Source organism: Panthera pardus, unplaced genomic scaffold, assembly GCF_024362965.1.
Source record: "Panthera pardus isolate Hobbes unplaced genomic scaffold, ASM2436296v1 HiC_scaffold_11, whole genome shotgun sequence".
NCBI classification, from domain to species: domain Eukaryota; kingdom Metazoa; phylum Chordata; class Mammalia; order Carnivora; family Felidae; genus Panthera; species Panthera pardus.
The window spans coordinates 28,762,580-28,784,282 of record NW_026526666.1 but is presented as its reverse complement, the minus strand read 5'-3'; the positions used below and the strand labels follow the sequence as shown (position 1 = coordinate 28,784,282).

Sequence of the window (21,703 nt, the reverse complement as noted above, 5' to 3'; positions counted from 1 at the left end):
CATCAAATTAAAATTTCATAAACCTGGTCTAAGTCTTATTGATAGAAGTAAAGATGGGATTAAGAATGCTAGTGTTGGCCAATTCCAAAAGAAGACTTACTAGCATTTTGACATTGCCCAAATCGGTGTTTAACTCATTTTTACTACCAGGCATGTCAACAGACTAAGGTCTGCAGGCCAAATCCAACCTGTTGCCTGTTTTGTTTTATTGGAATATATTCACCTCCACTACAAAGGCAAAGTTGAATAGTTGCAACAGAGACTGAGTGATGCATAAAGCCTGTATTTGCTATTTGGCCCTTTACAGCTGCTCTTTAACTCAGAGAGTTGCTAGAATCTTTTCCTTTTCAAACAGCACTATTAATAATCTCTACTTTTAACTTAAAAGTGAATAGCCTATCCAAGTTATAACTCCAGAGCAATTAATTTCAACAGTGAATAATGGAGATTACTGACGTGTAAAGTTCCATCAGGAGACTTATCAATCTCTAATCTCTCTCTAGTCTATTTTAATTTTAGACTATTTCAATTAGTTGAGCTGAAATACTATTATTCATATGAGTCCATAATATTTAACTAACCCTTCTCTACCCATAGGGATAAGAGAATTTATTATAATATGGTTTCCAAGTACAGTAGATTACATGTAAAACATATTGAAATACTGTAGCCTGGAATAATTAAATGGTACTAATTTGGTTTTTAATCAACTACAACCATTCTTGACAACCGTTCTTGATACATACCTAAATAACGTATATTTGCCTTGTGAATCCAACTTGTTAATATACAGCTGAAGCATAGCTAAACTCTTTTTCCTCTAGAATCAAACAAATAATATTGTTACATAAACTGAATGAAGATTACAGTTGACTTTTCAACACAAGGAATTTGAAATGTGCAGGTCCACTTACAGTGGATTTTTTCTGGCATATAGTTCTGTAAATGTACTTTCCTTATGATGTTTTTTCCTATGAATTTTTAAATAACATTTTCTTTTCTCTAGCTTAGTTTATTGCACGCATATAGTATATAATGTAACATACAAACTATATGTTAATCAACTGTTTATGTTATCAGTAAGGCTTCTGGTCACTAGGAGGCATTATGGAGTCAAAAGTTATACCTGGCTTTTTGACTAACGCAGGGGGATGGCGCCACTAATCCCTGCATAGTTCAAGAGTCAGCTGTAAATTATTCAAGAAAATTTCTCATTGTAAAGGGGCACCTGGGTGGCTCAGTCAGCTGAGCATCCAACTCTTGATTTCAGCTCAGGTCATGATCCCCAGGGTTGTGGGACTGAACCCCACATTGAGCTCTGTGCTGAGCTTGGATCCTGTTTAAGATTCTCATTCATTCATATTCCCTCTCTCTCTCCCCCACCCCCCTCTGCCCCTCCTCCCTGCTCCAGCACACAGCCCAGCTCACTCTCTCTCCCTCTCAAAAAAAAAAATAAATAAATAAATCTTCACTCTAACTCATTATTTATTTCCAAAACATTTACATACCAATGTCTCAATGGGGCAAAGCGTCATTACTTTGACTAGGCCCTGGAAATAAAAACAAAACAAACAAAAACCACCATTCAGATGATAATAGATTATATTGACAATGAACAACTATATTATCAATGGATACTAAAATTTCAGAGAAGGGAAGGTAGGAGATTTAAAAATTAAGTAAATTTTTCTCTGAGCCTTTCGTTCCACTGTTACATCTGAGGAAGCAAAGTACAATCTGTTTTGTAAGTAATGTTGAATGGGGATGTTACAAAGCATAAATTTAGAAGTGTAATTTACAATTATGTCTAGGGTGGCAAAAAATGAAACCAGACATGGAAAATATAATCCATTCATTAAAAACAATCATTGTTAATATACTAATATCCATGTTTTCCTATTTAAATAGTAGAAAAACAGGTTTCTTCGTTAACATCTAAAGACCCACCTGGCTATGATAACTAACAGATAGTACTAAGCAAAATAAATCATAGGAGAGAAAAAATGTCTTTCTAGTAATGAGTCAATGCATGCCTTGATGGAGTCCTTAGGACTTGAGTTATGAGAAAAGTAAAGGAGCTTCATTTTTAAGGTCCCTACAGAAACAAAGTGTTTAAGAAGAAAATTACATTTTTCCACCAGATGCTACACTATCAACTATGGTAGCCACTGGTCACATATAGCTATTTACGTTTAAATTAATTTAAATTAAATAAAATTTAAAATTTGGTTCCTTAACTCTAGCTACATTTCAAGTGTTCAATGTGGCTACTGGCTTTAATACTGTATCATACATAGCTAGAACACTTCCACCATCAGAGCAAGTTTTATTGGACACATGGCACTAGAGTTTTCAAAGGATATGGAGAAGGAAGTAGGAGAGGAGTCTGAAAAGACCTTTACTTAATTTTAGAATAGGAAAGGGGCTATTTCAGGATCAGAATACACATTTAACTGACCTGAGGTACAGTAAGAAAGCTCTTGATTTCTAAGTACTGGTGAAGTAAACTGTTGTCTTCTATTCTCAATAAACCATTCTCCAACAGATCCTATGGAGATACATATATACCAAAGTCAACAGCTGTATTTGTGCAACGACTGTGTGTAAATTACAATGGGTGCAAACAAATCTTACCACTCCTTTGGAGAAAACAGACTCTTCTGTTCTGGAAGAGAATATTAAAATTTATCAACATGACTTTCTAAACTGTTTTAGAATGATTCTTCATTTTAGGAAAAATAAAGCAAAAATTGAAATTAAAAGACTTTCAAAATATATATCATTAAGGAAAAATTCTATTGAAGAACTTAGTCAAAATTCTTAATCCACGTATGATCGGTCTTTTGACTTGGCTATTGACATCCAAATCCAACCCAAATCCACCCACTCAGGGCTTACTTCCTAGTATAACAAATCAACGGATCTTCGACAGTAAGTGCTAAGAAACCAATTATACATAATATGATATTATGTATTCCAGTTGATTAATCTGTAAAATCTTTTCAATTCTTTTTATACAAAAATAATAATTAAATGCTTTCCATTTGTGATCATATTTTTTTCAAGGTATATAATCTTTGTTAATTAAGTATTTAAGCTCTGTGGCAAAAAATATTATTTAAGGCCCAGGTTTTTATTCTAACCATGCAAGGAGTTAAAAGTGTTGTTTTTGTTTAATGACTAAATAGTCTGGAAATCTTAAGAATACAGAACGTAAGATTTAAATCAATACATATTCTCATTGTATGAATAAAATAGAGACTAAAAAGAATGTAAAACCATTAAGACATACATAATACAGTAAATTTACAGAGTTAAAAACTGCTTGTGCCAGGAGACCCTTGGAAATTCCTGCCTTGTAGGCCGAGGCTTTGGACATTTGCCATGTTACAAATCTTCCTTCACCTGGGAAGAGATGGGATTGATAAACTGTCACTAATGTTCCTATAGGATACTACTGAAAGGTCCTGACTGATCGCAAGAGATAATTTAAACATGTTACAAGGAAAGAACACAAAGCATATAGAGTTTTGCAAAATGCTTAAATATGTCTGAAAAAATTACACATATTTGTTACTCTGTAATTTTTTTCAAAGAGAAAGACCTACATTCTTAATGCCTCAAGTAGAAGTTGTTGAATACAATCACTGTTAATAATCTGAGATATAAAAAGGTGGGGTCAAGACACCTCCTTCCTTTTAATGCAGTTCACATTGTGTCTATGAAGCAAAAACATGGATGAATTTCTTTTATTAACCACCTCGCTTAGATGGAGAAGGCTGCAGTGGGACAGAGGTGTTTTAACTTACCAACTTTTGAAATAAGGGGAGAAACATCAGAAGCAGATGACTGGAAACTCCCTTAGAAGCTAATATTTTAATATTTAAAAGAGATTTCTGTTGCAAAACCTCTTTGACTCATTTTTGTTTCATATTTACATCACTGTTTTATAAAATAACCAATTAATTAATTAGGGTCTGGCAAAGAGAAGGTAGTCTCCCCCACTTTTAACAAGAGCTACTTTAACACTATTTAATTCTGAGATGCCATCTAAATGATCTTACCTTTGCAAAAAGACTTCAATGTGCCCCATATTAAATTGCAATAGGTACGATGGGCTAAAACAGACAACATATATATGTATGTATATATCACCCACACATTTTTTAGAAATTTTGTATACATCAATACTGTTAAAGGTTAAATTGTGCCCCCCTCAAAAAAGAAATGTTAGAATCCTAACCTCCAGAACTTCAGCATATGACTTTATTTGGAGACAGGGCCTTGTTTTTTCTTTTTAATTGGGATGGGCAAGGGCGACAACAGGAACCCCCCCCCCCCCACCTGTGAGGTCATTCCTGTGAACCCAAATCCAGTACAATAGGTGTTCTTATAATAAAGGGAAATGTGGACAGAGACATACACAGAGAGGATGCTATATGAACATAAAGCCAGATTGGAGTGACACATCTACAAGCCAAGGAACATCAAGGATTGCCAGCAAACCACCGTCACCAAGTGGAGAGGCATGGAACAGATTCTCCCTCACAGCCCTCTGAAGGGACCAATACTGCCCATACCTTGACTTGGATTTCCATCCTACAGAACTATGACAAAATACATTTCTGTTATTTTAAAGCTATCCAGTTTGTGGTGTTTTATTATGACAGCCTTCACAAACTAATATACATACCTAAGTCATTATGATGGTAGTGTGATTAAGAGTATAGGCTCTAGGGACGCCTGGGTGGCTCAGTCGGTTAAGCATCCGACTCTTGATTTTGGCTCAAGTCAGTCATGATTGCATAGTGGTGAGATCAAGCTCCACATCAGCTCTGTGATGGGGATGGAGCCTGCTTAAGATTCTCTCTCCCTTTCTCTCTGCCCCTCTCCTGGGGCTTTCTTTCTGTCTCTCTCTCAAGTAAGTATAGGCTCTGGGGGAAGACAAAACTGTTTGAATCCACCTATTCCACTAATTAGTTGTATGATATTAAGTGGTATCTTAACTTGTCTAAGCCTGTTATTTTCATTTGTAAAATGAGAATACTCTATTTCATAGTATTATAAAGATTTGATAATGCATATAAAGCTATTGGCATGTTTAATACATGATGAACATGCAAGTGGTAGCCATTATTGCAGTATTTACACAGAAATATATCCCCAGGTACATTCATAAGTAAATATATAAATGTACACAAAGAAATACAACTATCATCTGCAAGACAAATACATAATCATTATTATGGATATTAAAGTCCAAGAGGTGTTATGTTATAAAATTATGTATCTTAAAAATAATTTGATAAACTTTATGGGAAAAGAAGGGCAAGGTCAAGATAATTACAACAGGAAGATGTGACTGAAATTGGGTGATTAGTGAAGGCTTTCCTCATAAAGCGACATTTAAGGTTAAAGATGTTTGTTCTAAGCATATACAAAGGCCCTATAGCAGAAAGGTTTGTGACACATTTGAATAAAAAAACAAAAAAAGGTCTATGTTATTGGAGCATAGTAAACAAGAGAAAAAGTGGTAGAAGGTGAATCAGGGCAATCAAGCAGAGATCAGATAATGTATAAGCTTGTCTTATGTAAAGACTTTTAGACTTTAGAACAATAAAAAGCCAGTGAAGGGTTTACATTAAGGGACTACTCTTAAAGCTTCACTTTCTGTGTTGAAAATGAGTTGGATGAAAAGGGATTGAGGTTGGATATATAAATAACCACTCAGGACTACAAGAGTAATCCAGTTAAAAGATGATGGCATTTTAGATACCCACCCTTCCACCATGGGTAAATGAGCAGTTCCCTCTCTTACAGTACAGGGCGATCCCCAAAGCTTCAAAACCAAGCCCAGTTTCACACTCTTAAAAAAATTTTTATTTAAGTAATCTGTACACCCAACATGGAGCTCTTGAACTCACAACCCCAAGATCAAGAGTCAGATGCTCTTCCAATTGAGCCAGCCAGGCACTCCCAGTTTCACACTTTGACTCTTGTCCCCACCATTATGTCTATTTCAATTCTCACCCCCCGCCACCACCTTTCACTATTGGAGTACTGTTGGCTTAAACAGATTATAGACTATATAATAATAGAAATAGTTCTTGTTTAGGGGCACCTTGGTGGCTCAGTTGGCTAAGTGTCTGACTCCTGATTTCAGCTCAGGTCATGCATGATCTTACTGTTCATGGAATCAAGCCCCACATCAGGCTCTGTGCTGACAGTGTGGAGCCTGTTTGGGATTTTCACTCTCCCCCCCCATCCATCTCTGCCCCTCCGCCACTCACACTTTCTCAGAATAAATATTTAAAAAAATAGCTTTTGTTTATACTTCATTTAAAGTATTAGTATAATAATAAGTATGCTGGAAATTAGATATATGAGTTTGATACTCCTTTTACAATTACACGAATAAATCAAACACTAACTCCTACCTTAAGACCATTGGAAGCTGATCGATACTGATGCCCTGTACAAATACTAGATAGGCCAGAGAAGCCATAGAGTCTGCTAACTGTTTGTCTTCTTCTTCCTCAAATTCAAGATAATCCCATGTCTTCTTTTTCCTTCCATGATTGAAAATCATTTTGGGGAAAGGATGTCCAATTGCTGATAAGAAACCCTGTTGAAATGGATAAAAAAAAGTAAGCTACAGCAGACAGACTCTAGTATGCTCTTCTCACCCTCCCGTGCCATATTCACATCCTGTATAATCCTCACCCCTTGAGTGTGAGTGAGACCTGTTGGACTTGCTTCAACCTAACAGAATATGGCAAGATACCACCCCATGATTAGATTTTGTTATGACAAGAAGTGAAAGGATTTTTTGCAGATGTACCTAAGGTTCCAAATCAGTTGATTCAGGGTTATTAGAAAGGTGACTATCTCTGGTGGGCCTGAATTAATCAGGTAGAAGTCTTTAAAAAAGGGTCCAGTCCAGTCTGGGGCACCTGGGTGGCTCAGTTGGTTAAGTGTCTGACTCTTGGTTTCAGCTCAGGTCATGGTCTCCCAGCTTCATGGGTTCGAGCCCCACATCAGGCTCTGCACTGGCAATGAGGAGACTGCTTGGGGATTCTCTCTTTCTCCTCTCTCTCTGTGCCCACCCCGCCAACTTGCACTGTCTCTTGTCTCTCTCAAAATAAATAAACTTTATTTAAAAAAAATAAAAAAATAAAAAAGGGTCCAGTCCCTCCTTGAGAGTCAGAAACTCACCGCTGGAGGCATTAAAGAACTAAGCTTCCATGTTATGAGAGGGTCTATGGAGAGGGCTGTCTGTAGGAACAACCTCTAGGAACTGAAAGTGGTTCCTGACCAAATAGCCAACAGGAAAATGGGGACCTCAATCTATAGCTTCAAGGAGATAAATTTGCCAACAACCTAAGGGAAATGAGTGGGAAGATGAGAAAGTTCTGGAGACAGATGGTGGTAATGGTTGCATGACAACGTGAATGTATTTAATGCCACTGAAATGCACTCTTAAAAATGATTTTTAAAATAGTAAATTTTATGTTATGTATATTTTATCACAATTTTTTTTTAAAGTGCCTAAGGTATTTGAAAGCAATCTAAAAAATGTGAGACATACAAATACCATGAAATGATAGTAAACTAACTACTTAGAAGAAGATTACTCTAGGAACAGTGCTCCAGTGACCACTTTGAGGCTTTGGAAACTGGTGATATCTCATATCACAAGGGTTCTTGTGTCATAAGAGAAAGAGGACCATGAGTGGACAGGACTACAGTTTTACCTTTTTTTTTAAGGAGGTAAGAATAGAGAAAAAAAAGACACTCAGGAAACATAAAGCCACTCCTATGCCTCTTATATTATTCCTAACTACAGTATACTAGAAAGCATCTGACCTTCAGAATCCAATGGAATTACCACCTGTTAGCTATCAGATACTGGACAAGTTACGTAACTTCTCTAAAGCCTCAGTTTCTTTACCTAGAAAATGATATAATTCCTGTGTCAAATATCTATTGAGAACATCTACAAAAAAAATATGAAGAGAGCCTGAGTGGCTCAGTCAGTTAAGCATCCGACTCTCAATTTCAGCTCAGGTCATGATCTCTTGGTTCGTGAGGTCAAGCCCTGTGCTGGGCTCCGCACTGGGCTCCACGCTGGGCATGGAGCCTGCTTGGGATTCTCTCTCCCTCCTTCTCCCTCTGCCCCTCCCCTGCATAAGCTCACACGCTCTCCCTTTCAAAAAGTATAAAAAAGTCATAACATACTATATAAGTCAAAAGGGAATGTCAAGAACAGCTAAATCAGAATACTGACTTTCCACATATTCACTCATTTATTTAATAAATATTTGAGTATCAGGCACTGGGCCTGACATTGTAGGGAATAATAAAGTCAAATAAGACTTTTCCAGCCTTCAAGGAAGTAAAATCTGCTGATCCCAGATGGCTCCATTAGTCATTTCAGAACACAAAAAAGAACCAGGGGAAATCATCCACAGTCACAAGAGACTGCTATTCAGCTACCAGATGCTAAATATATATACTGTTGTACTGATTTTCAAAGCCATGCAGTCTTGTTATAGCTGTAAGAAAAAAAGTTTACTGTACTTGGATTCCAAATGTCCTCTTAACCATGAAGCTCCATTTCTTCATTCAGCCAATATTAGATGTACTTTTTCCCAGAGTAAGGTTAGCCTTTTAAAAACCCATTATACATAACCAGATTCTACAGTGCTACTTTGGGATTATCTGGGGTCCACCTGTGTCCAAATTAGGGCCTTCACAATCTACCCACACACCAGCAGTCTTGCTCAGACCCAGGATGTACCTGCCACTCTACAATTTCTCATGGCAGACTTGGCCCTTTTTTTAAAGCATGTTTCTATGCTGAAACCCTTGGGACATTCAAGCAGTTCTCTATCAAAAAACTTCTGCCAGGGCACCTGGGTGGCTCAGTCAGTTAAGTGTCTCTTAATTTCAGCTCAGGTCATGATCTCATGGTTCCTGGGTTTGAGACCTGCATCAGGTACTGTGCTGACAGCGCAGAGCCTGCTTGGGATTCTCTCTCCCTCTTTCTCTCTCTGCACCTCCCCAGCTCATGCTCAATCTCCCCCAAAATAAATAAACTTTAAAAAAAAAAAAAAAGGCAAAACTTCTGCCAATGGTGGGACAGCTCAAGCTATCAATCTCAAGTGTTCCCACTTATCTGGACTTCTCCAGCATAGAAATGAAGGCACCTCCTCACTTTATCTCCTACCCTGATTTTACCTCTGCTTGATTGCTTTGTGCTTCCTCACTTCTATAAGATCTTCAACTTTCTTCCCTATACCCTCAACCTTTTCATAGAATACTTGCTCTATCTTACTGCTCTAATTAAACCTGACTGATTTCTGGTGGAGGCTGCTCATCCTCTCACACCTCTTACATAGCACAGCCAGGGAGGCAAGAGTGGGGAAGGGTGGTATAGGTAGAGGCTGGGTATTACCTTGGTTCTTCCTGTACTCTCAAGCAAAAGCACATTTTCCTTTGAGGTAGATACTGACCTTTTATTGTTCTTATCTCTGCCATATGCTGACTTCCTGGTCATTTCCCCACATTCACTGAAGACTTTGGTACCTGCTCACAATCTTCTCTATCCAACTGCTACGATGTGGGAAAGTTCAGTGTTCACATAGGTAACTCCTCTAACAGTCCAGCCTCATGGTTCTTGATTTCTAAATTCCAGTGACCCTAACTTCTAACTCATTTCAGCACGTAATCCCATCCTGAACCTCTGTCAGCATTTGGAGCTATTCCATATTAGATACTAAACTCCAGCATTTCACTTTCTGACCATAACTTCTTATCCTGTCTCTCCTACCAACCTGCTTTTGTACCTCTGACCTTTCTAGTTCTGTGATCCCTTCATCTAACCTACCTATCTGTCCCCTCCTAACTTCCCTTCTTTCCCTGTCCAACCAAGACATTTCTGGTCATTTGAACTACTTACACACTGTATTTCCTTTAGCTCCATCTACCCAATAAAATGCCAGCTTTGGAAAAAAAACTACCATCCACCTTCTCTACTTCCACACCCAGTCAATTGACTACTGTTGAAGAAAAAAATCATACACAAATACAGACTGTTACCACTATAGTTGTGGTCTTCAATCACAGCTGAGTGCTCAGACTAGTGACTAATGCTTTCATAGTCTTCTACCATCTCTTTTCTTTTCCCTTCAGTATTCCAAACCTTTACCAGTTCCTTGAAGCCCCCATTTCTACCTCCTCATTCTTAAGAGATCTCCTTCACCTAGAAATCTGAGGCCAGTGGGTTTGATTCCTTTCAATTGTAATATTCCATTCCTGCTATAAATTTCGCTGCATACATACCCATTCTTACCTCCTCCAGGTGTCCTTGCTCCTGTGGCCAGCTGTGTGCTCTCGAGCCACATTATTTCATTTATCCCATTATACTTCTCTTTTCCCCCTCTAATGGTTCCTATCCCTTCGAGTCTATAAATACACATGCTCAAGCCTCCCTATCTCCCCTATTACCTTCCTACCCCAAGTTCATGTCTTCTAGCTACTGCTTCTTCTTTCTTATCCTTCCTCTTTTGAAGAACACCTTATACTAGCTCCCCCCTATTTCTCATTTTTCATGCACCCCTTTATCCACTCTGTTTTTTGTCTCCAACACTCCACTTAAACTGTTCTTGCTAAAATTATCAATGCCATCTTCCTAAATCCAATGGATGCCCTTCAGCTGTTACTTTACAGGCTCTCTCTGCTGCATTTAACACTACCAATCACTTCTTTCTTCCTGAAACTCTACTACCCCAGTTTCTGTGATACTTGTACAACCTCTGTAACCCTTCTTCCTTGGTCTCTTTGGTGGACTTATCTTAAGTGTTGGTACTCTGGAGGGTTCAGTCCTAAACCCTTTTCTTTTCTCACAATGACCTACCTCTTTAGGTGATCTCATCAAAGTTTGATCATTATTCAAAATTTATTCCTTAAAAACCTGCTCTCTGGGAACTGGCTATATATTAAGAAATTTACTGCTAATCTTGCTAGATGTCATAATGGATTGTGGTTGTGTTTTTATAAGTCCTCAGTAGTTAAAGAAGCATAGTTAAGAGCCTTATGGAAGAAATGATAGATCTACGACTTGCTATAAAATACCATAGTAGGGAAAACAAAGGAGGGTAGATAAAACAAGATTGGCAAAATGTCAAAAATTGTTAAAGCTGGGTAATGGGTATACCAGGGGTACATTATATTGTTCTTTCCACTTTTCTGAATGTTTTTAAATTACCTTAATAAAAAAATTTTTTTTAAGCACAAAACACCTTGTTCTTTGTTCTGTATTCTCTATCTCAGCTACTGGCACTTTCATCTGCCCAGTTCCCCAAGCACAAAACTTATGAATCAACATTTTAACCATTTTTCTAAATCCAATTAATGACCAAATTTTGTCAATTTTACCTACTATGAAGTTTTTTTATTTTGCCCTCTCCCCTTCATCTCTACCATTTCTATAATCAGGATCCCACTATTTCTCACCTAATTCCCAAAACACACCTAAGGATCTCCCTATTTTCAATCTTATTTCTGTTAAATTCAACCTCCACTGAAGTGATGAATCCAAAACAAATACATCACTCCCAGGCTTAAAATCCTATAACAGCCACCAACTTTCATAGCTATTTTCTCAAAATACGGTACATATATCATATATGGTAATTTTTATACAATATCCACTGGATTATACTGTACTCTAATATTGCCAACAGTGAAGAGGCCCTGTTATGGTCGGCTATGTACTCCTTGGAAAACTCCTCCCTTTCTCTCCTTCTATGTCACTCTTAGCCTCTTCCCTACTATCTTGACCATCAGCATTAATTCCATTAACTACATAACCCTATTCATATCATCTCTCCTCAGAATCTAGTTCCCCTACATTTCTGACATCTCCTCTTCGAAACCCTTCTCCTACCTCTTCTCAGATTTCAGATACCCTTCAGGTATGGCCTGTGGAACTTACAGTTATCAGCAAAATTCATTCTTCTTGAAATGGTCTCTTACCTCTTTTGCTCTAAAGGTAACCTGACTCCTCTGACAACAACTACTTTGTCTGAAAACCTCTCACAGGTTGTTATTTTTTCACCCATATCCACTATATCAAGCCTGGAAGTAAAATACCTGTTCTCCTTGCTATTTCTAGGCCATTCTCCCCCTTCCTCTCTAAAACCCCTCTCTTCAACCCCTTTGAAACTTATTTCATATGACTGTATTAGATCTACCCCAAGGTCACACCATTAATTGGGTTTCTGACATTATTCTTAATCATAATTCTGTGTAACTTAAATGTACAACCAAAGATCTTCTAATATCCTGGAATCTCAGGTACTTCACTTTGGTCCAATGATTTCAGCCTCTACTTCTCCTAAGAACACTCACTCCATGGTCATACCCCAGACATTATTAATAACTAACTTTTCCACAGTGTAACTGCAAGCATCCTGTTCTTTAACCTCCAATCTTTTCAGGTCATTCCCTTTAGTAACCTAGCTCTGACAACTTGTCAGTCACACCAGGACCTACAATCCAGTGATCCCATCATCTATTCACTGTCTCTCACATTTAGTATATTCTAACTTCCCTCTTTACTCAGCTTAAATTCTGTGCGTCACAGTCACTTCCCTGCATACATGCTCAATGCCATTTCCTCTCTCTTGCTTTGTAGAACTCCCACAGTTCTCAAAACCTGACCTATTTAAATCCACTTTCTTCCTATGTTGCACCTACCATCATACAGCTGAACATAGCTGAAGAAAACCCACAACCACAGTGGCTGCTCTAACCTGAAATTCATGACTACCAATCTCAAGTACATATTTTTCCATATTTCACATTAGTTCCCTAATAAAGAATCTCAGCACACTTAAAAATACTGGATACATTAAGCCAAATTACTTTTCAAATGAAATTTACTTATTTCTGGAGATATTTTGAAAATATTTATCATGACCCTTAAAACTGAGGATATCCTTTGGCACAGAAATTCTACTTCTAGGAATTGACTTTAAGAAAACAACTAAAGAAATATATAAAGATTTGGTTAAAAGGATACTTACCACAGACTTAACAGTTAACAAAAGAAAACTGGAATTGTTCTATAATAATGAAAAACTGGAGAAAACCTAAGTGTTGAGCTAGATGGCCCAGGTCAAAGATATTATGCAAGGTCCATACCATGGAATACTATGGACAATGGAAAGACAATGGAAAAATATTCATAATATGCTAAGAGAAATAAAGTACATTCCAAAAGGGTATGTAGATAGACTCTTCTAAAAAATTATTTACACATATGTATAAATTTACTTATAAATATAAAAGCAAAGTCTAGAAGGTGTTAATTTCATTACCTAAATAATATTATTGATGTTTATCTTCCATCTTTTTATCTGTGTTCTACAAAAAATACATATTGCCTAATTAATAACGTATCAACTTACATGACCACATGCAGTACATGAGAATATAGCAGGACAACATTTTAAATTATAGCAGATTTTATGGCAGATTAAATTAGCTGTACTTACTATTATTTCAGATGCAAAACATCTTAAAGGATCATTTCCAGCTTCTTTAGATTGCTCAAAGAATTGTGCTGTCAGCAAAGGGCATTTCAAGCTTTTGAAACAACTAAGGTGTAAGAAATGGGTTACTGTGAACACAGCATTTCCTAAGTATAAAATACCTAATTTTATAAACATATCCAAGTTAATTTTACATGAAAAATAACATAAGCACCAATAACTCAATGGCTTATAAAACTGGTGATGTAACATCTTTCTTACCAGTATTGGGGAAAGCATGAGAACTCCTTGCTAGACTCAATGTGGTAAGACTGACTTCCATGTCTGGACTGTATCAATGATTACTGAATGTTTGTTTGAGGATCAGTGCTATTCTCCATGACGTAGATTTCATCAGGTCAAAGAAAAATTGGGACAATGTAATTTTTTTCATAAAGCTGTATTTGTTTTACTTACAAAACCAAATTTTATTCTATGATTAAGCCCCTCCTACTTCTTTAGTTTAAATATCTTTAGTTTCATGAGATAATGCATTTTATAAATGGTAAAAAAAAAATTTTTAATGTCCTAACCTGAAAAAATAGAAAGCTAACAGTTTTAGTCTACAAAATTTAAAAGATAAAATTATTGGTCCATGTAATTAAATAGTCCAACACTGTCCAACAGAAATACAATACAAGCTCCATATATGATTTAAAATCTTCCAGTAGTCACATTAAAAAAAAAACGGGGGGTGGGGGGGGGCAGCGTCTGGGTGGCTCAGTTGGTGAAGCGTCCGACTTCGGCTCAGGTCATGATCTCATGGTTTATGAGTTCGAGCCCCACATCGGGCTCTGTGCTGACAGCTAGACCCTGGAGCCTGCTTCAGGTTATGTATCTCCCTCTCCCTCTCTGCCCCTGCCCCACTTGTGCTCTGTCTCTCTGTCTCTATTAAAAATAAATAAAATGTAAAAAAAAAAAGGGAAATTTTAATTTATCTTATTAACTCAATGTATCTGAAATACTACTATGTGAATATGTTAATATAAAAATTATTGAGGTATTTTGGCATTTTTTTATAATAAGTCTTCAAAATCCAGGGAGCATTTTATACTTAGAGCACATCTTAATTTGGAATAGCCATATGTCAAGTGCTTGATAGCCATATTGAACAGTGCATGTTTAGTCTATAGTGCCCCCTAGATTGAATGCTATTGGGTACTCTTACCGTTTTTGTGGTCAAGTTGGATGTTTAACTGTCTGGTGCTGCTTCTGTTGCTTTCAAAGGGAGAGCAAAAACATAATTCCCCCACAGAAAGACCAGATTCTTTAGCTACACCTATTTCCCCCGCTTTTATTATTCACTTGCTATGATGAGTAAAGCCAAGTCAAAGAAGAATATCAAGTAAATTAAACAAATGGATTTGGGTTTTTAATTTTTAAAAATGTAGAACATGGCATTTAATGAGGCATGGACCACTGAACCCCATAATCTTCTAAAATTCAAAATCTGAAATTAGACATCTACATCCAAGGCAAAAAAATAAAACAAAGAAACATAAATTAACTGAGCTATAATTACTTAATTCCATTGTGAAATGTTACCAAAAATTATACTTACAATTTCAGTAATTCATCCTTTAACTTTTCATTTTCACTTTCCACTGAGTTTTCTTTGTCATTAATGACTTCTTCCACAAAAGGCTTAGTGAATTCTATTAAGGCCTTGCAACACTGACAAAGGCCATAGTCATCTGTTTGTATTTGTTCTTTTGAATATGGAACAGGAAGGAGAGATAGCTGACTCCAAAGAGTGGACAGCGCTAATCCAACTGAATATGCCTTGTTGTTACGAAGTTTCTGAATCACTAAAACAGAGACCAAGTTGTGACTTGAGGTAGCTCCATTAAGTATGCTAAACATGGGACAAGTCCAGTAAACACAGAATTATAACACACTTTATTAAAGAAAATATTGTAACGATGATCACTGGGTTCTTCTCCTGAAACCAATACTACACTGTATGTTAACCAACTTGAATTTAAATAAATTTAAATAATAAAACAAATATATCGTAACAACTCTGAAATCAGGATAACATAGCTTAATTGGTAGTTTTTTTTTTCCTTCTTAGTGGTATATGAAATATTGGAGCATCTTACCATCATGGCACCTTACAATAGATGCCATGTTTAAGTATGTTTCTAAGAGTTTACATGGTTAAGGCAGAAACACTTCGTTCCACATTTTTTGGTCATTCTAAGTATCAAATAAGAGAAAGAAATACAAAGAAATATATTTACAAAATATAAAGCACTGTAAAAATGACAGGTAGTATTATTAGATTTTCCTTTCTAGGAGATTTTGAGTATTTCAAGTGGTACACAGCTGCTTTATTCTCATTTAAAATGGATTTACTCTAACTTCTGACTCTGGGTCCTTCTATCAGATTCTGAGCTATATGTAAGTCATAAAATGACGAAGTGGTCTCAGCTCATGGATACTGTCTGCTCTGGATGCTAAGGTCCATTGCTTAACAATAATGTTACTGCACTCAACCATAAAGACTTTTCTTCACTTGTTTCATTCACCAGCACCTTTGCTATTCCCAGCCTCAACTTCCCAAGACAGAGGATGAGCAATGCCCCGCGTGATACGGTTTTTAACCAAGATACACAACCTATCACAATGCTAACAGAATGAGTACTGCAGACATCATAGAGGCAATCCTTTAAATATGTTTACAGGGAAATTTCTAGATACAAGTTGCAGATAGGAAGATTAGGCAAAAAGCTACAGATTACAACACAGTCCCTGAAAATAGCATGACATTCAACAAAATCTATTCTGGGTACCGTCTGTGCCGGTATTGTCCTCTTTCTATAGGCAGCAGGATTCAAACGGGCACTGCTATTGCTAGTTTAAGCAGAGTACTCAATAATGAGTCATAAATTTTACTTTGATATAGTACTGACATTTTACAGTAGTATCAAGAACTTAACACAGATAAAACAAGAAACTCTTAGATATCAAAATACTCATTACCTGTTTGTAATGGCTGAAGTAAAAGAAGAATTATCTGAGATATCTGTTTTCCAGAGGGCTCTTCAATCAGTTCAAGCAAACCCAACAATAATTCCTTTGGATTACATAACTATAAAAATATTCACAATTGAACCTGTTTAATACAAGTTGTATTTAAAGCCACATGATTACTAGTTTTAAAAGGCAGCATATACTGAGAAAATACCATTATTTTTGCTTAACAGTACAACACCTCATATAACTTAAAAAAATACACGAGCAAAACATAGAATCTGACTGTCAAATCACTATAAAACTAAAAAGAAGCAAGAATGAGTCTCTTAATAGACAACTACCTTTTGGAGACTTAAATTCCTCGCTAAAGGAGAAGTCAGAAAAACAGGGAGAAGGAAGAACTTGATTACCAGACTTCAGTTTCTTTTGAGCTTTGCCCGTCTACTCTGAAGGATACTATAGTAGTTTCTCAGGCTTCCAGCAAGTGGGGCCTTTCTATCTCACCCTGCCAGGGTATTTCTGAGTGCAGTCTTTTTTGTCCTTCCTGAACAGATGAAACTTTGCATTGTCTTCTGACTAGCCATAATCACCTCACTTGCCTTTTTTTTTTTTTAAAGTCCTCATTGTTAATAACTACTATCTAGATGGGGTTTCCTCTTTCCAAGTACTGTATATATTTTTATTTGCAGTGATCTCTAAGTAGACTCTTACAACGTCCTTTTCCTTAGAATTTATCTTTCTTTACCATCATTTTTTACTTTTAACTCTAATAACCTTTCCCCAAGGGTCTCTAAGGTTGTTGGTCACAACTAATCTGCATCCTATTACCATGTCCACCGTTATCACTTGCATTCTAGGTTTTTTATATCCTTTTAGAGAACATACCACAGAGAAAAGAGCATTGGCATTTGCTAGTTGCAATGTTGCTAAAAGAACAGTGTAGCCTTGAATTGCCTCTCTAAACCTTGAATTCCATATCTATACAATAAGCTACTTATTAAAAATAGAATTTTTAGGTATCTTCTTCGAGATTCTGAATCAGTGGGTCTGAGATGAGGTTAGATAATTCTACCCAGAAATTTGGAAAAACGGAAATGGATTTGCTCATCCAATCAATAAGACTGGGCCTTTTCTCCAAAGAGTCCCCTCCTATATTTTCATTAAAAGCTTTGTCACCCCAAATAAGCATTAAACATTAAAGGGAATTACAAAATACTGCTGGCTATTGTGACAAAGAGAACCTAATTTTGTTAACTTACCTTTACCAATAAATCAAGCATCAGAAAATAATGTTTTCTTTTCTCATCTTCCTTATTCCACAAAAGACATCGAACAACAGGACCAACAAGATTCCAGCCCATATTATTGATGATGACCTGTAAAAACATTTTCAGAGTAAAGCAAATACTGCCATCTATAGGACTCTTACACTGAGCTTTCTGATCTTGAAGGAGCTGAGAATTCCCTCTGAAGAGCTAAGATGAGACAAATGAAGTCTACAGTATTTCACCAGGGACTTCTTAGGGTTCGCTGCTAGCAAATACAACATTTTAAAATAGTTTTTTTTAATACTTTCACTGAGGAAATGTGAATGGGCATTTACTTTAAACCAGGCAAGTTCATGATTGAAATAGGTCTTCTATTTCTAACAAGAGAGTTAATTTAATATAAGCAAATACTTAATTTTCACGGAGAATTTTGCTCTCCTAATTCATAAAGAAATCCACCCAATGCTCATGAACCTTTTAAATAAAGTTCCTTGGAAAATATGCAAACATGTTATAATTATGTAACTTATGTAAAAGAAGGGGATGCCACCTCAGTTAATTTTTCTCCTACATAAAAGTTGCTTCTATTTTCTTTCTTTCTTTTTTAAATTTTTTAATGTTCATTTGTGAGAAAGAGAGAGAGAGAGAGACAGAGTGTGAGCGGGGGAGGGGCAGAGAGAGAGCGAGACACAGAATCTGAAGCAGGCTCCAGGCTCTGAGCTGTCAGCACAGAGCCTGACATGGGGCTCGAACTCATGAACCGTGAGATCATGACCTGAGCCAAAGTCAGACACTTAACCGACTGAGCCACCCAGGCGCCCCACAAGTTGCTTCTTTTCAAAGCAACTTGCTTTGAAAGCAAGTTGCTTTTTCTTTTCAAGATATTCCAGAGTGCTTATCATATAAATAAATGTTTATCTTTTTAATTAGTGATTCACATTCACTATCACAACTACTATTTTCAGAACTATCAACAATGTACTCCACTTCTCTGGCTTGATTTTACTTCAACTCATCAGTATTTTATCAAGAATATACTACTATATGTCAAGTCCCTAAAATATTCTGGTGCTAGAAATAAAACAAGAACGTATTAGATAAGATCTCTACCATCACAGAATTACATTCTAGGTTCACTCAAAAATAAAACAAACCCACACATTTGGGAGGAAGACAATTAAGTACAATACCTCCTCCATGACCCCACTCTCTTAAGATAAAGGTAGAGGATAAGGTATAGCAAGAGAAGAGTCCTTTCCATCTAGGGAAGGCCTCTTCCCAGAAGAGGCAATGGCTAAGTTAAGGCTTATTAGGTAAGTCTGTCAGGCATAGGTAGCTGGGGAACACATTCAAGGCTCTGAAACAGCAATGTGTAAAGGTACCTAAGACTTAACATGTCCTAGAGAACTAGCAACAGAATATGTTAGGGTACGTGAACAAATAGCTTACAAAAGAGGAAATATTTTTTACCTTTTTGCTCATTTATCAATTGGACATTTCAGTGTTTGTCTTTATCAGTCTTCATGAGCTTCCTACATGTTAATATTCCCTTCTTATATTTACGAAAAATAATTATTTGGTTTTTTGACTGTCCTTATTTTTTATATAGCAAAATATACTTTTTGCCTCGGTCTTTTAGGTCTAAAATGGATTTCCTCCTTTAGAGATTCATAAACATTCATTTAAAATTAAATATATATACATTCCCCCTTTCTTTTTATTCAATAAGATTTATGCTAAAAACGTGGCATAAAATGAAGACTTAAATTGATTTTTTTTAAACAAACAGCAAAACAATCATCCTTTTTACTGAACAGGAAAGATTTCAGCTGATCTCTCAGAATATTCTTTTCATACTAGTTACTCCTGGCTGGCACACTCTTCTCACAGATAGCTCCATATTTTATATCCCTCCTTCCTTCAAATCTCTGTAATTTCACCTAGCATGGTCCATTCCCCAGTCATGCTTTACTTTTTTCTATAGTATTTATCAGTTTCTAACACACTATATAATTTATAGTGTAGATACCTGTCTTCATTAGAATTTAACATCTATACGGGCACTGATTTTTGTTTACTGCTATCTATTCCTAGCATCTAGACAAGGGCCTGTTACAAAATAGGTGTTCCATAAATACAGGCGAGTGATATCTATTACCTTTTGGTGTAACAAATTATCCTCCCTCCAAAGATTTGATATTCTGTTTTCTTCCATTTTTTTGTTGTGGCTAAACTTAATATTCAGGTCTTGAATCAGAAACATATTATAAACCTATTTTTTCCCAAGTTACTAAATACTTATTCCACCATTACTTACCATGACTATACTCGCTTTTTAAAACTTAACTGGTTCCTGTGAGACTTCTACTTTTCCAACTATGTACTTCTTTCCCTTTCCATTGGTCTACCTCTACCCTGTAAGTGATTCTCTGGGAATAATTATCAAGGAAATTTCAGTTTTGAGTAAGATGTGACATATCTGAACTGAAAAAAAATAATTTTGATAAAATGTTTTATAAACATCATCTCAGCTGCAAGGTATCTAGTTCCTATATAAATAGTGAATGGTTATGAGGAAGGAAAATAAATGCTATCCATAAACTACACCTTTTTTAATTTAATACTAACTACCTACAGAATAAGATTATTATCCCCAAATGACAGATAAGAATGCCAAAGTTTAGAGATTACTGCCATGCCCAATATCTAACATCTAAATTGTGGCAAACCAAGATGTGCATATGTCTGTCTGTCCAGGTCCAAAGCCCATGTGTTTCCCACTATACCACTGGTTTTCAATGGGGGCTATTTTGTTTCATATCTGCCAGGGACATTTGGCAATATCTAGAGACATTTTTGATTGTCATTATGGAATGGGGGGGGAGGGGAGAGAGTGGGAGGGTGCTACAAAATATCTACAGTATAAATGTTGAGAAGCCCTGTACTATAGGACAAAGTATTCATATACTTTTTTTTTAAACATTTACACAAAGCAGATTAATAGTCAATTTTGATCAATCCTAATTGCATCACCTGGCAAGAAAATTAAGTTGCAGTCAGTTTGAAACCCTGTCTTACTGGGGCACCTGGGTGGCTCAGTCAGTTAAGCATGCGACTCTTAATTTCAGCTCAGGTCATAATCTCACTGTTTTAAGATCAAACCCCACAGCATCTCCCAGCTGGGCATGGAGGCTGCTTAAGATTCTTTCTCCCCCTCTGTCCTTTCCCCAACTTTTCTCTCTCAATAAAACAAAACAGAACAAAACAAGAAACACTTGTCTTATCAATGTCTGAACCCTTGGATTTAGCAGACCACACATTACAAAGGTGATTTTCAAGCTGTTAAGACTATTAAAGGGTACCTGGGTGGCTCAGTGAGTTAATCGCCTGATTCTTCTTGCTTTCGGCTCAGGTCATGATCTCATTGTGAGTTTGGGCCCTGAGATCAGCTTTGCACTGACAGTGAGGAGCCTGCTTGGGATTCTCTCTCTCTCTGCCCCTCCCCCCAACATGCACATGTGTGCTCTCTCTCTCTCTCTCTAAAAATGGGTGGGCGAATTAAAAAAAAAATTAATGTTTATTTTTGAGAGAGAGACAACACGAGCAAAGAAGGGGCAGAGAAAGAGGGAGACACCAAATCTGAAGGAGGCTCTAGGCTATGAGCTGTCAGCGCAGAGCCCGATGCAGGGCTCAAACCCATGAACCACGAGATCATGACCTGAGCTGAAGTCAGACACTTAACTGACTGAGCCACCAGGAGCTCTCCCTCCCTCAAAATAGTGAGTCTTAATAGTCTTAAAAAAATTTTTTTTGTGGGGGAGCCTGGGTGGCTCAGTCAGTTAAGCATCTGACTCTTGG

The 21,703-nt window shown here is 36.7% G+C and overlaps 1 protein-coding gene across 3 annotated transcripts in view; it reads right to left on the bottom strand.

The window, feature by feature from the left end:
- Nucleotides 1-21,703, bottom strand: part of GLMN (glomulin, FKBP associated protein) — a 34,586-nt gene that overhangs the window by 9,611 nt on the left and 3,272 nt on the right. For 2 of the 3 annotated variants that reach the window (XM_019437939.2, XM_019437940.2), the window contains exons 4-13: nt 17,837-17,953; nt 16,584-16,692; nt 15,160-15,406; nt 13,563-13,665; nt 6,438-6,625; nt 4,065-4,118; nt 2,635-2,665; nt 2,459-2,548; nt 1,509-1,550; nt 747-820 (exon numbers count right to left, since the gene is read on the bottom strand). In XM_019437939.2, coding sequence (XP_019293484.2) covers nt 747-820; nt 1,509-1,550; nt 2,459-2,548; nt 2,635-2,665; nt 4,065-4,118; nt 6,438-6,625; nt 13,563-13,665; nt 15,160-15,406; nt 16,584-16,692; nt 17,837-17,953 — 1,055 coding nt within the window. The remainder of the gene's footprint in view (nt 1-746; nt 821-1,508; nt 1,551-2,458; nt 2,549-2,634; nt 2,666-4,064; nt 4,119-6,437; nt 6,626-13,562; nt 13,666-15,159; nt 15,407-16,583; nt 16,693-17,836; nt 17,954-21,703) is intronic. The other variant, XM_019437941.2, reaches the window with a different exon arrangement.